General features: G+C 37.2%; 1 protein-coding gene and 1 long non-coding RNA gene across 2 annotated transcripts; both read right to left on the bottom strand.

Annotated features, from left to right (window-relative positions):
* Positions 1-6,302: 6,302 nt before the first annotated feature.
* Positions 6,303-7,028, bottom strand: LOC147476251 (uncharacterized). Its single transcript, XR_015209519.1, has 3 exons — positions 6,943-7,028; positions 6,602-6,859; positions 6,303-6,504 (listed from the first exon to the last, which is right to left on the bottom strand). It is a non-coding gene; the product is annotated as an uncharacterized LOC147476251 (long non-coding RNA).
* A 7,048-nt stretch (positions 7,029-14,076) lies between these two features.
* On the bottom strand, positions 14,077-15,279 carry LOC147476250 (uncharacterized). The gene is made up of 3 exons (XM_086585675.1): positions 14,887-15,279; positions 14,700-14,805; positions 14,077-14,631 (listed from the first exon to the last, which is right to left on the bottom strand). The coding sequence occupies exons 1-3, from the start codon at positions 15,162-15,164 to the stop codon at positions 14,077-14,079; spliced, it is 939 nt and encodes a 312-aa protein (XP_086441801.1). The 5' UTR covers positions 15,165-15,279.
* Positions 15,280-16,170: the final 891 nt, after the last annotated feature.

Below are 16,170 nucleotides of genomic sequence, written 5' to 3'. Positions count from 1 at the left end.
GCTTTTAGCCGTCATGAAACAGGTTTAATGACATTTTTCATTAAAAAACTACCGTCATTATAGAGCCCGTCATAAAAGTTAACCAAAAGCGTCATAATTTTGATGGCCGGTTCTAGAAGCCGACATCAAAGCTCGAATTTAATATGACAAAAACTCATTTATAAACGTCATAACTGGATCCTTTTTGCATGACATGTTTTACTTAACCGTCATAATTTATTAGAAAAAGTGTCAAAAATAAACCTTCATTTATGACTGCTTTTATTTAAGTGTCATCCCGAGAAACAAAAGCGCCAAGAAATTAACACTAAAACTGTCAAGAATTGGTATGCCACACCTACGGTTCTTTGGAAGCCGTCATAACTCCTCTTTTTTCTTTTTTTTTTTTCCTGTAAATCTGAAAATTCCTATAAACCAATACATTCCGACACCACCAATACATTCAGACACTTGACAACTAGAGTCCATTACGGAAACAAGAATCATACTTTTATTACTAACATAAATCATTCCAAGAACTTGTTCATATTACATGATTTATTCACGGAGAAAAAAATTAAATAACTTAAGCACTTGATTCAAAATCAAGTCTCATAATCCAACAACAATGTAATTTACATAACCCATCCAACAAATTGCTAATCAACCGATCCATCTCAAACAAACTTAATTGAGCTACCGTGCTATCTCACTTATAACCTAAAAAACAATATGAAGAAGAATGTGTTAGTTTGTTTAATAAGTAAACTAAAAATATAATCATATAACAACTTCTACACAGTATTAAAAAAATACACAAACAATGTGTTAGCACACTAAGTCAATAACTACTAAATGAAAGAGATACAATCAACTATATATGACAGAGAATCATATTGGTTAAGCCCCAAATAACGTACACCACTGTAGGATATATCTGATATGTACTAACTAGCCGAAGCACTAAAAGGTATAGGTGCTACCACTCGAAAAAGGGAACTCAATCGCTAAAGCAAAGAATATAGGCAAAACCCGGAGGATACTTAAACATGAACCTCATTCTCCTATCTTAGGCCTTTAGGTGGCATAAAAGCCTTGGGCGGCTGCACCGATTCGACTCACCATTATTAGATTAGGCCTCTTTGTCTGTGCATTACCCTACTTCCTTAATCCAAATAGCCATAGGAGAAAGTCGAGCTAGCTAACCTAAGTCCGTAGCTAAAGTTCTCAAACAAGAGTTCCATTCCCCTTACTCATTATTGCGGCAAATCTCGTTACTAGTAGTTCGGGTTAGACCACTTGCTCTTGGAGTCTAAGACTTCTAACTTTTTAGCCTCATTGGACTCAAGGACATATCAAAGATGAACTAACCGTAGAAGAAGAAAAAAAACCTAACCGGAGGCGGTAACTCTTTTTAGTGAAATAATGAACCGATACTAGAAGAGATAGAGTAAGGAATTTCCAATCGGAAGCATTAGAAGAAAGGATGACTCACTCATAGGGATAGAGGCAATGAGAATGGTTCAATCTAAGACTAGCAAGTGAAAACAAGAAGCTTACGGGGCCTTATTACACTCCTTTGGGAAAGAAGGACGGAAAGGAAGCAAAGCAAGGAAAATGGACAAGAACTAGATCATTACCCCATGTAAGTGGCCATCTCCTCCCCGCTAAGAGTCCAATGGATCGAACCGTTAAGCCCACTGTTAAGCTTGTTATTCCCATTGTTAAGCCCTTCTCCTTTTACGCTTCTAATTTTGCAAGGGCATCCTTTAGGGTCACGAACTTCAAAGATTTATCGCTCTTACCGACTCTGCAGGCTACCTTTGCCTTGAGATTCTGGCTCTCGGAGTCCATTCCGTCATCATCATGAAAATGGAGGCCTTTTCTAACCCTTCCTTCTCCTCGATCCAAACAACTCATTGGCGGCAATCAATACCGATTAATCAAAATGGGTTACGTGATTTGTTAGATAGGCTAACATTGATCTGATATTTTTGTATGGGCTCGGAGAATTGAAGAAAGATAAACACTCCTTATGTTTCAGACTTTCGGTACCCACAATCACAGAGTTCTAAGGCATTAAAAAAATGAATGTAAAAATAAATCCAAGACTATCACATTCAGTTCAATGATCAATATAACATGGAAGAGCACGAATCAAAAAGATATTGGCGTAGGGTGCCTCCGGCCTAGATCAACCAAAGTTAAAGAGCTCTGCCATGTTCTTCTTGATGTTTTCTCTCGAGTCTCTCGAGGCCCCTCGACAAGTCTGTAATTTCAGCATTAATTCTCTTGCTTGGCTACCCCGGGACATGGAGGAAGAACTTACACAACCATATAAAATAATTGCCATAACATCAGTGGTATGGTACAAAGAATAGTGTGTAGGTAATGAAATAGTGTGAAAATAATTCATACTACGGTAATGAAATAGTGTCGTGGCAAACATTAAAAGTCGAGGATGGAATTCCACATGGTCTTGACCTTAGCTCACACTTAAAGTAATCATTCATCCTCTATGCTATAGATTCATGATCCAAAGAATCTCCACAAGAAAATATGTAAGCCAATCAATACCTTCCTTTACACAAGTATATTCCTCGAGTCTAAGGTCCGAAAGCATTACAATATTTGGCCATTTGGTGTGACCAACACGACACTTTCCTTCATGATCGTAATCATCCAGGATTATATCAATTAACAATAGATCATAAAACAACGTTCTTAGGAAAAACAAGGACATGAGAATCTTGTAACTTGTAAGACAGATTAGCAATAACAATTTATTACCCACCCTTCCAATAGGCAGACCATACGCTTTCCATCGGCGTGGAACATAAACGCTCTTCAACTTTCTCGATTCATTCAACAAGAGAGGAAAACAAATTCAGTTCTAAATTGCTCATTAAATTTCCGAATGGTGTTTGGATCCAACTCAAGGTTTCAAGCTACCATACAATTGACGAGAGGATGAGAGGCAGAAAATCACTGGTTCAATGAGTGGTCAAAATCATGACACGACTCTTTTTCTCTAATATTATAATCTGACCAACTTTTCTGTTTTGGTAAGAGGATTTTGGATTTTAGGATAACAGTTCATGTTGGATGGGGACGAGCTTATAGGTGACTCTTTCATCGATGCACACGTAAGTACAAAGATCTGACTTTGAGACCTGATTCTCAAACATAGAAACCTTTCTCTAAACACACAAACTTTTAGTATTCATCAACTCTAACTTGGCCTAAGGCCTACACCTCATTTTATAATCTAACACAATTTTCAAAATAGAAATCTAACCTAAAACCAATTCTAATCAAAATAGAAACTGAAATTCATAATTAAAATAATCCAAAAAATAGTAATAGCCTAAAAGACCTAAAAATGCTAATTAAACTCAAATTCTACAAAACCTTGAAAATCTGAATTAAAAAATAGTAACTAATCACGGGGTGACATTGAGGGTTTTAAACCCTAGGATGCATAATAACCATCCTTGAGATTAAGTGCCCCGGGGAAGGATTTGAAAACCAATTGCTTGAAGTGGTTGAATGGCCTCAAACCAGGATTCCCTTATAACAATGCCCTTTATTGCCACCTTGTTTCATCATTAATCGAAAGCATATTAAATGAGAACAATATCCAAATATTCAAGGTTTCACTAAACCCGAAACCGAGAATCCAAAAATGATACAATCAGTATTATGTCCATCCAATCTTAAAAGCGGACAAATAATTTAAAACTAAGCAACAAAACCGAGTGAATTATTTTCAATAGTGAAATAGATCCCAATACTAGATTCAGGAAATTCAGTCGGAGTTAGTTGTAATTCAGGTCAATTCGAGGGGGGCGAACCCATTTCAAACTCAAATGATATTCCCATGAAATATCTTAGTCATTATACATGGATTTAATCAAGTCGCGGATTTAATGTTTTCGGCCTCTAGGTGTCAGTTGTCACATGTTCATCGACTATCTCGTTTTTTTCTTCTTCACACTCTCATTTCTTTGCCCAAACTCAAATCTCTCCTTTTCCTTCTACTCAATAACTCCTCTCTTTCTTTCTCTCCCTTGCTGCTTTGATTATTCAAGTGATACTAGAAATTTGAATCCTCAGTTAACAAAACGTATCTAACAATTAAGGCATAAGCCACCAAAAACATGACCCTGGTTCAGTGACCTAAAATAAGATATAGTTAAGACATAAAACCAGTGGTTCTTATTTGTAGAGAGAAAGGGACCATTTACCCTTGTTGCTTAAGAAAAAACTTCAGTTGCTATAACATTTGAGCAAATATGAAATTTATCTTGAAAAAAGATTGATTTAGATCTGTAGTGGACTCACTCTCCTAACCTATGACATAGTTTATGTAAAATATTATTGCCTTTGCATTTATGGTTTCACATAATATACGCATTCACATGATCCTGAATACATCCAAAACATGCAGAGTTGCAGACTATATAAGCAAACAAATCAAGTAACACGAGAATCAAGCTAAAAATTTGAAAGCTCTACTTGTATGGACAAATGCAACCTTCCACAATATTCATGTCTGCCCATTCTCTTGGAAACATCGAAAACATGCAAAACCAAACGTAAAGGGACAAATAAGACCTCCCACTATACACATCTGCCTATACTCTTGTATACATCCCAAACATGCGACCTACATAATAATTTCAAACTAGTAGCACATTAGAAATCAAGTTGATGGATTAAATATTGTAATTTTAAGGTAGGCAATAGCTGGTATTATTTGTATTACATTACTATTCATATGCCTTTAACGGCCTCAATATCTAGAAAATCATACATTCATCCATTCTGAAAATCCGCGGAAATTGATGGGGGAGAAGAGCTTTCTCAGTGCGAGTGTCAAAGAGTTACAAAATCACGGAGAACCGGTTGGAAATAACTCTACATGGTGTTCGCAAGCGTCGAAGGTCCAAAATACTAGATCCCAACACTAATTACTCTTCAGTCTTCTTATTATCTCCCTACGAGAGAAAAGGTATAGACCTTAACAAGGTTTTGATTCCGGCGGGACCAACTTTTGACAAATGAAATACAAGAACTAAACAAAAGGTCTCTCGAACAATAACTACTATTCCTCCCATTTTTCTTGCATCGAGGGTACTTAGATGACTAATTTCTAATGAATTAGATTCTGGGGAACCTCATTCACCAAGAAAACATGGAACTGTACAAGAAGGTAAACCTGATTCGTCAAGAAAACATGGAATTGTATAAGAAGGTACTGGTTTATGATTCCACAACCTAATACAAACTTCCATTGTCCCACAAAAGCGTTATGCATACTCATTTCATTCACTTATTGATTTCATGCACATACCTATGCGAGATAAATTTCTCGATGTACTTTCGATAAACTCGGGCCAATTTCAATAAGGTCAGCTTGCATATGTCCTAGTGTTAGCCAACTCCATTAGCTACATAAGTCAACAAAGAAATTACAATCATCTCTGTTCTTTTTATATACTTGCAATTAGTATGAGAAATAACAACTATTAACCTTTGTTTTAAGTGATTGATTAGGGTTCTTCATAAAGTGTCTCATGAACCGCATGGCGTAATATCCACATTCAAAATCTCCTGGTTGTTTAGGGCACTACACACCAACATCAAAAATTGTTGATCAACATTCGATCGATAATGGACTATAATTTACATTGTATATTCAAGTAATGCTTATTTACGGACACTATTTGCCATTTTGGTTCCACTCTTTTCCTTCACCCAATGCTAGTGTTTTGATCCCACTAAAGAAGAATTTCAATATGTTAAAAGATGTAGGCATATGTAATTATCATACAAAAATTAAAAGTAAAAGTAAAAATCAACTCACGTGTTCACCATCACTTTTAGGTTTATATTCGGTTCACGCCCAATTGAATCAAGATAATATACTTCTTTTGCACTTACGCCAATCATTACCAAGACCCAATGATTCCTAAAATCATATATAGAACAATAGCATCACAAAATAATATAAAACAAAATTAATGAGATCCAACAGATCTTAATTAACATAGCCAACATGTTTACCCCGGGTTGTAAGGAAGGAAAATAACTTGGTCTCTTTGTCTTGCCGTAATCTATTCAAGACAAAACGGCTCATCTCTTTCTTATCAAAGATAACGGCTGAAATCAGCGGGATAGCAAAATCCAAACCTTTGTTGAGAACTTTCATATTTCTCAAACAAATATCTAAAAAGGAAAGTAAACATTAGTACATCTACACATCGAAGAGGAGTAATCAAACAACCCATCAATCAAAATATTTGACACTTTGATATAAGCAATAATGCAATTGGCATTCAACAAATTCTTAGGTTGACAAACATCCATGATCTCATCTTTGGCGATAAAAAATTGCAACTCACGCTCAAAAACCCTAGTGTCCATTTGACTTATGTGATTTCCTTTCATTACACTTCCCACCAAAACCCCAAACTCTTTCAGCGTACATTCATCGAACTCATCACATTCAACTTCATCAGTCTAACAAAAAAAAACAACTCATAATAAGAATAAATAGTTATAGAAAAAAAAAGAATAAATAGTTATAGATATATGTAAAAAGTGTTAAATGTTTTACCATATTTTCAAGCAGCACAAAGTCACGAGGCCAAGCCACATGGTACCCAACCGCACCTCCAACAGTGGTAATGTCATCATCAAAAATCGGTCTTGGCAAAATGGCAGTTGCAAAAATTGCACGTACAATTTGAACACGCACAAAACCTTCCCCCAATCTAACATCATTTATCATTTCATCTGCTCCTAACCCCTCAATTAGACTAGCATCAGCAACAACATTGCCTTTTGACTCCAAAATTAACTTACACATTGGAAACTACGACAAACATAGCGATAATAGTAAGTTTGGAGACAATAGGGTACTATAGTCACTAATTATGGACATTACACAGAGTTTACCTTCGTATTTCCTGATTTAGACTTAGAGATTGGCATGTCCTTTTTGGCTTCAAGAACCTTGTTATTGTCCTTCGAGCGAATAGCCTAACAAGCATAATAATAATGTTTTTAATAATATGGTGAGTGTATAACCTTTAGTAAACATGTTAACATCAAGTACCGCTCATTTCCGACTTAGGTTTTGATATTGCATTATCATAAAAGTAGCACAAATTCACGAGGCCAAGCCACAATGTAACCAACCGCTCCTCCGACGGTGGTAACATCATCATCAAGAATTGGTCTTGGCAAAATGGCGGTTGCTGAAATTGCACATTATAATATGAACACGTACATATCCTTCCCCAATGTAGCGTTATGGATCTTCTCGTCTAGTCCTAACCCCTCAATGAGACTAGCATCAAGGCCAACAACATTGTCTTTTGACTCCAAAGCCATCTTACACTTTTAATATCAATGACAAATATAACAATAATGATAAGTTCAAATATCCTAGAATACCATGATAACTCACTATAGAAATTACACAACATTTACCGTCACATTTTCGATTTAGGTTTTGGGATTGCCACATCACATTTTGAGCCCATAGCCTAATAAACACACAATGAAAATCATACACTAATATTGATAGTACAACTATTTATTGTAGTTTACACTAAAATAACAAGTACCTGCTCATTTCCTAGAGTAGGTTTCACGACCGCCACTTTGCATTTGGTTTTAACAACACTCTTGTTTTTCAAGCCCATAGCCTAACAAAAAAATAAAAGTAAAATTGAACAATTATATACATAAAATAACATTTACGGTTTAAACATTAAGTAACATATACCTGCTCCTTTCCATATTTAGGTTTTGAGATTGCCTAAATTAAACTTTTTGATTTAGCACTGCTCTTTGTCTACGCATTGGATAGTTTGAGTTATTAAATATAATTACCTATTTGCATTATATAATCACAAGCATAAAAATTTACCTGTTTGCACTTCTTTCTCACATTTGCTTCAAGTTCAATGTTAAGACATTCATAATTTGTCTTGTTGTTAGCACCATTAGATAGTTGGTCACCCAATGGGCTTGACATTCGCTTTCTTCCCTCATTTTTAGAACTGTTAGAAGCAACTTTCTCTAGTTCGCACGCGTTGGTGGTAATTCCTTGTATAATACCTAATGCCTCTAAGCTGTCTCACTCTTTCCTTTAACGCCTTGTTCTCATCTTCTTTCTTACGGATCCGGATTCCATCTCGCTCTATGTGCCTTGACCCTTCTTCGGGATATTGAAGTAAGTTGTTGGAGTGACATACTTACCTCCTGCTCTTACCCTTCCACAATGTTCTGGAGTCCCTAGTGCCTTCGCAAGAACATCATCGCTTCCTTGGGTTACTAATTTCCCATTAGCCTCTTCTTTTTTTAGTTGGTCCTGCACGTCAGTTGAACTTTTACTTAATTAAAGTGACAATCGGAACATAAAAGAAACTTAAGGGGGTCTTATACTCTATCAGTGTAATACCCCGTATAATTTTATACTATATTCTAAGTATTCACTGTTTGTATGACACTAAATAAAGTATGTATGAGCTTATTTACTGGTTTGGGCTATATTAAATTTGGCCCATGAGTTAGGGTGGACTTAAGTTTGCATAGTTGCTAAACATGAGAAGTGGTTTGACTTGGTATTTGAAAACTAGTTAAGAGTGTTGTCTTGTGGGATAGTTTGTGAGAGAGAAAAGGAGTTAGTTACAAAGGATAAAAGAAACAAAGAAGAATACTTTGGACTCTATTCATTATTCTTTCAAAACAAATAAGTAAAGACTGGTGGGTGAAAAGAGGAAATTAGTGTGCTGATTCATTTCTAAGGGGAAGAGTAATATTGTTTTAGTTCATCTTTTATTCGGGCAAGTGATATCTATAACCCTCTTTTGTTTCTAGAATAGGATCGATTATTGAGAATGGGTAGTATGATCAATATTGTATAACATTATTGTTCTAATAAATGGGTATCACATGTTTTAATTCTACTGAATACTATTGTAGAATTTATGTCATGCTATATATGAGAATCTTGTTCCTTTCAATGATTTCCCATGTCAGATAAATAAGTGGTGTATTACTTGTTTACTGTTGATAAACTATCCTTGTTTTATATGACAGTGCATATATTGTATTAACCCATATTATACCTTATACTCTTGGTAGTAGACTAGAATTGGGGATGACACTACTCAGTTTACCATGTGCGGCTATTGTACAATACATGTGTATTATATATACCGAACGTATTGTTGTTGCAAGCTTATTTGGTTATGAGTTGATTTCTCCTTAGTCTTCTTGTCAATACTATGTACACAACTTTTCGGATGCAAGGTATTTGTTTAAATGCGTTGGTATATCCTTCATTAATGTTAGATAATCCTACTTATATGTGTATCGTCTTTATTTGGTGTTATGTATACATTTGAGATGATCTCCTATATTTTTTATACAATGGAAGTTTGTAGACTTCACTTGTTGGTAGTAGCTCCTCCTTGTTTTATATATTTTTGGTGAAGCAACGACTTAATGGAATGACGAGTAAGCGTATTAGTTAGTTGGTTCTTAGAATCTTAATTCTTTCAAGTTGTAATAAGTAGAGGACTCATTAAGTCTTAAACCTTATTTATTCAGTTATTGGTTGTAAACAACATTTAATTTCCTCCAATCGTAGATCTATTTGACCTAATGAAGCTAAGGATTTTGATTCTACCTTTGTAAATGCAAGTGTCATGTTGATTTGACTGTATTCGCATTTGCTCCAAGAAATCGGATTGTCGGACCGCCGGGTGATAGCTATATGGATTTCTAGGCGTTACAAATTTGGAATCGAGCCCTAGGTTCAAGTGTCCTAGAGGCGATTAAAATAATGTCTTAAACTGAAACTTATAGTTGAGTGAGGACGGTAGCTTTTAGATTTGATATATATAGTTGACATGGACTTTGGAAATATTTATGAAGTTCCCACCTTTGGACGCAAGTACTAATTTTCCTTTTCGCTTTTAATTCCAAAGATATGCTGGGGAAGCGTCGATCAATGCGGGTTCAAGGTCGGGGTGGTAGGACAGGACTCGGTATTGGTAGAGAGGCAAATCCTATCCCACCACCACCACCTACTATAGCTGAGTCACTCGCTAATATGACTAGACTTTTAGAGCAGACGAATCAAACGGTTAACCAGACAAAGATAGATAGAGTGACTAGGTTGGAACCGAGAAACGGCAAAAGGCAGTTCTATTTGTAGGTAGTTCGGTTAATGCGGGGAGATGTAGCACTAAGAAGACCGACCGGGGAGGATTGGAGTAAACAGGTTGAGAGGTTTCTTAAGATGGATCCACCTAAGTTTGGTGGTACAACCGATCCAAGTGAGGCTGAGAATTGGAAAGAAGATATGGAAACCCTTTTTCTCGGTTATGGGGTACACGGAATACGAAGCGAGAGGTTGGCCATTGTATGCTTAAGAGGTGATGCTTCTATCCGGTGGAAATCAGTGAGCGAGCCGATGAGCATCTTTACTCACCGATGAGAATTTCGCCAAAGATTTGATTCTGATATTTTCCACAAAGCCTTAGATCAGCAAAGACTAGAGAGTTTATGGCTTTGAGACAGGGTATGATGACAGTGTTTGAGTATGAAACTCAGTTTCACCGATTATCACGACTTCGCTAATCGGGTCTATCTAGATGAAGCCGAAAAAGCCGGACAATTTGAGGAGGGTTTAGCCGATTACTTGAGGCCACTTGTGAAAACTTCGCGAACACAAAACACTTCGCGTGAGGTTATTGACACCGCTAGAATTTTGGAACAAGATCATATAGATCATCCAACAACTATAGACACTAATAAATATGAGGGTGGTGACAAAGGAAAGCAAGTTCAGCAAAGTACCATCAAGGACAACACCATCGAGGAAAAGGCAGAAAAACAGAGCATCATCATCGTCTCAAGCATCGCACTGCTAATCTGAGAGGACAGCCGCCATTCTATGGTCATTGCTATAATTGTGGAGACCGGGGCCATGTTGCTAGGGACTGCAAGAAACCCAAAGTGCCAAAGTAAACATGGACGAGAATGGGCATAAAACCGAGAATGGAAATAGGCGAGAATGGGCGAGGCGAACGGATATAGACAAAGAGGGGATTCCACGGTGGGTGCGGAGGTGGTCAACCCGACAAGGCTATTGAGCCAAAGACGAGGGACAAGCGTATGCCTTAGCACCCGTGGAGCCGATTCTGCCATACCGATGCAACAAGTAGCTCAACAAGGACGAAGCTTTGCAGTTTTATCTAGAGATAACGGAGCAAACGGAGCAGTAATAGAAGGTATATTTTTAATCCATCGTAGACATGCGAGAATACTTTTCGATTCGGTGCTTCTCATTCGTTTATATCACATACTTTCATGCTTGGGTTGGCTATTGTTCCACGATATGCTAGTATTGCCTTTAGAGGTTATAACCCGTTAGGTGAGACTACTATACTTGACCGAGTTTGTAGGCGTGTTGGTCGGTATGGATGATCTAGAATTACCTATTGACTTGATTGTATTATGCATGTATGACTTTGATGTGATATTGGGTATGGACTGGCTTTCAAGTTATCATGTGAAGTTAGACTGCTACATGAAGACTGTGAGTATTGAGCTCCCTGGACGAGAGCCGGTGGTCATTACAACAGTTAAAGGTAATGATTTAGTAGATGCTTTTTTAGCTTTTTTGGAGGATGGAGAGCATGGTGTTGGAGTGCCACCGGTTGACAGTATTCCCGTGGTGGCTGAGTTCTTGGATGTCTTTCGAGACATTCCAGGTTTGCCCCCTTCTAGGGAGATTGATTTTGTATTGATCTAGTCCCGGGTACTACTCCTATTGCTCGAACTCCTTATCGTATGGCACCTACCGAGTTGAGAGAGTTGAAGGCCCAAATCCAAGACTTGTTGAAACAGGGTTTTATACAACGTAGTATATCTCCTTGGGGTGCACCAGTTTTGTTTGTTAAGAAGAAAGATGGTTCGCTTCGGTTATGTATTGATTTTCGTGAGTTGAACAAAGTTACTATTCGTAATAGGTATCCTTTGCCTAGAATAGATGACTTGTTTGACTTGTTGAGGGGAGCCAAATGGTTTTCTAAGATTGATTTGCGGACAGGTTTCTAGCAGTACGGAAGACTAATAGTATAGATGACTTGTGTAGGCTTTATATTCGGGAGATAGTTCGCTTGCATGGGGTACCAGTATCTATTGTTTCTGACAGAGATAGCCAGTTTACTTCAAGGTTTTGGAAGAGCTTTCAGAAAGCGTTGGGCACCACTTTAGATTTAAGTACGGCTTTTCATCCACAGACTGACGGACAGACTGAGAGAGTGAACCAGATACTCGAAGATATGTTGAGAGCATGTATTCTCGACTTTAAGGGTGGTTGGGAGGACCATTTACCCTTAGCTGAGTTTGCCTACAACAATAGTTATCAAGCAACTATTGGTATGGCACCATTTGAAGCTTTGTATGCTATCTATGTCCTTTTTTGTAGTAGTGGTTGATGGTCAAGTGGGGCTGGTGGAGGGCTTCGTCTGGAAAAACTTTACTTCCTAAAGGGGCTAGCAGAAAACTCTTTGTTTGCTATAGCAGCACACAACCTACTACATGTTTGCTATATCTAATAATATTACTACACATTACACATAAGTACATATACTCAAATATCTATAAAAGGATATAAACAACTTACAATTTTTTCTGCCACTTCCCTCGTATCATCATCATAATATCCACCATTCTTGTCTTGACGAGCTAAAAGCCACAAATTAGCTCTATCATCCTCATCAAAAGATTCTCCCAACTCTTCTTTCTATTATAAAACATATAAATAGGAAGTCCAATTATTTGTAGAGTATATGTTACGTTCAATATATAAATTGATATTTAAAAGATTTGTGCAAAGTACTTACCAATTTATCTTCTAGGCCAAAGATATCCAAGCCCTGCTGATTCGGTGGTTATACTTATTCATTTTCCTTCGCGTGTCTGATTGTAATTTGCTTCTCTCCTTTCAAAAATGGTTTACATGCATTCTTAGTATATATATTTCACAAGCACATTATGAATAAACACAACCAATTTACTGAAAATTCTATTCTAATAAAATTTATGATATACCTGGAACTCTCCCGTTAATCTCGATTTCACAAATGCATGCCAGTCGGGTTTCCTTATCTTATATTTTTTAGGTGGATTTGTAAACGCATCTTGATCATCTTTAAAAGGGAAGATAAACTTCTTCGTAAGCATATTCTTGAAGGTCCTCCAACTAACTCCAATTGATTTCAAAACTGCCTTCCTATACTTAACATCTATATTGAATCTAATCGAGTAATGAACAAACAAAAAAATCAAGATACAAGCATGATAAGAAACAAACCATAAAAAGGAATTATACAAGATATATTTACCAGAATGCCGACCCACAAAAGATTTAGAAGCTCCTCAGGTGCTTTTTTCCATGTTTGAAAAGCACTTAAAGGAATTAGGGCTCTCGCAAGAGCACCTTCCCAACCAGAAAGCTGGTTGCGCAACCTTTGACCTATAGGCTTACCTTTTCCATTAAATTCAACAATAATTATTATGCCATCCCACTTACGAGACAAGGCATGCATTATGGTCGCACCTCTCTCACTTAGTGCTTGGTGTCACTTAGTTCTTCTTCGTCTTGAATGGACAACCTCTTACGGATCCATTATTTGAACTATGAATAACATATGGTAGTAATTAGTACGTAAGATAAACCATATTATCCACATTCAAACCATATTATCTACATTCAAACCATATTATATAGAGTAGTAAACTGAATGCAATAGTAAATAGACGATTAAAATGAATAAATACAAGATGGACTAACCACTTTTAAAAAAAAAAAAATCTCAATCACTTGAAATTATTAAAAACACTTAATAAAAGTCTTACAACCAAAAAATTGCAATAAAGAGGAAAAACAAACACTAGGTTTTAGAAGAATCATTCTCGACCCATATTCCCTCACGCTTTTACGCGGAGAAAATTGGTTGAGATTCATCATTCACATCAAATGAATCAACACTTGGCACGACTTCAGGCTGAACCCCTATCTCCAATATCCCCATCAAACACGTCATTACCAATATCGCTAACATTATAACATCTTTTAGGAGCTGTTAGAGCAATCGACCATTTAGGATCAAGTTGATCGGGAACATAAAAGACTTGCTTGGCTTGAGAGGCTAAGATAAAGGGATCAGATTTATGCCCAACTCTACCAAGATCCACTAGTGTGAAACCCAGATCATCGGTCTTTATGCCATTCCCATCGCCAACCCAATCACACTTGAACACTGGAATGTGAAACTGAAAATAATCAAGAAGCCATATTTCAACGACAACACCATAGAAGGACATGTTGGAAAAGTCTGGATTTTTGTCCTTTGCACTTGCAACTTGCATTGCTCCTGCCACCAAGCTTACACCACTATTTTGATTCACTCGTGAAGCATCACGACCTTTTGTGGAAAACCGATAACCATTGATGACATAACTCTCATATTTCAATGCATGCATTCGAGGTCCCTGAGCTATCCAAGTTAACACACTTGAGATTTTGTTATTCGGAATGCTTCGCTCTTCTGAAACCTATATTATGTTTAAAGTTAGTAACCAAGGCGTACACAAAATTATTACTTAACAATAGTTTATCTTACCCTTCCTTTCAGCCAATCACTAAAAGTACGGATGTGTTCTTCTTGTAACCAAGTTGGTTTCTTTGAGGAACGGGGGTGTTTTTTCTTTAGGTACTCCATGTGCTCCCTATTAAGTTTTAGAATGAATTAGTTATAGAATTTCTAAGCCAATGGAATAATCAACACGGAAACACTTAAAGAAATTTACCCAATGTAAGGTTCAACAACTCTTGTGTTTCGCAAGACATAAAGATGTGCTTGCTCTAAGGCAGTACCATCAACTGCAGTGGCAACACCCCCCACTGGAGTGATTCCTTCCAGAAGCATATCATCAGGTGTGATTTTAGAGTTGGCAGGAACTCCAATTGGGTCCAAATCAGATAAGAATTCACTACAAAACTCAATTGCTTCCTCTGCAATATAATTTTCAGCCATGCAACCTTCTGGACGATTGCGATTTCGTACATAACCCTTCAACACACTCATATACCTAAGACATTATAAGACAAAAAGATAGGATGATTCTCCATTTTTCATACATTATAAAGACAAAAAAGTGGGATAAAGTTTTTTTACCTCTCAAATGGGTACATCCATCGGAAGAAAACTGGACCACAAAGTTTAACCTCTCTAACGAGATGGACAGTGAGATGAACCATGATGTCGAAGAATGACGGTGGAAAGTATTTCTCCAACAAACATAGTGTGACGACGACATCCCTTTGAATTTTACTCAACTGCATCACATCTATTACTTTCGCACAAAGTGCATTAAAGAAGAAGCACAGTCTAATAATTGTATACCTCACATGTTTTGGCCAAAGCCGGAATCATTGCCCACGGAAGCAATTGTTGCATCAAAACATGGCAATCATGTGACTTCAGCCCTTGTAACTTCAAGTCTTCCATTGAAACACGTGTCTTGAAATTAGAAGAGTATCCTACGGGACTTTCATCTCATGCAATGTTTGGCAAACCCTATGTTTTTCAGCTCTAGACAATGTGTAACAAAGCGGGGGGTAAGAATGTCCTAGTTTTACCAATCTTTGGTGCTAGTTCATCCTTTCCCATGTCCGAAGGTCCGGGCGACCATTGGATGATTGTCCTTTGTTTTCGAGGGAATGTTAAGCAATGTACCAATAATCTGTCACACACATTCTTCTCAATGTGCATGACATCCAAAATGTGTCGACAAGCAAAAACTCAATAGTCCAATTCAAAAACACCGACTTCTTCTTCCAACATTTCTTAACAACCGTCGACTCCATCATCAACCTGTTTTGACCTTGGTGTGGTTGACCTCTTTGCTTGTCCTCCTACACCTTGTCGCTTCCTTTTACCCACTCGCTTTACTGATTTTCCTCCTGTGACCTTTTTCCCCCCTTTTGGCATTACTGATTTGCTCAAACCTGTGTTCTTCACTTTTTTCCCCCAAGAGACTTTGATCATGCTAACCTTTGCTTTTACTTTATCACCATCCAACACTTCTGGC

The sequence above is a fragment of the Coptis chinensis genome, chromosome 9 (genome assembly GCF_015680905.1).
Source record: "Coptis chinensis isolate HL-2020 chromosome 9, ASM1568090v1, whole genome shotgun sequence".
NCBI lineage: Eukaryota > Viridiplantae > Streptophyta > Magnoliopsida > Ranunculales > Ranunculaceae > Coptis > Coptis chinensis.
Note: the sequence above shows the minus strand (reverse complement) of the source record. Positions and strands in the feature narration are given on the sequence as shown.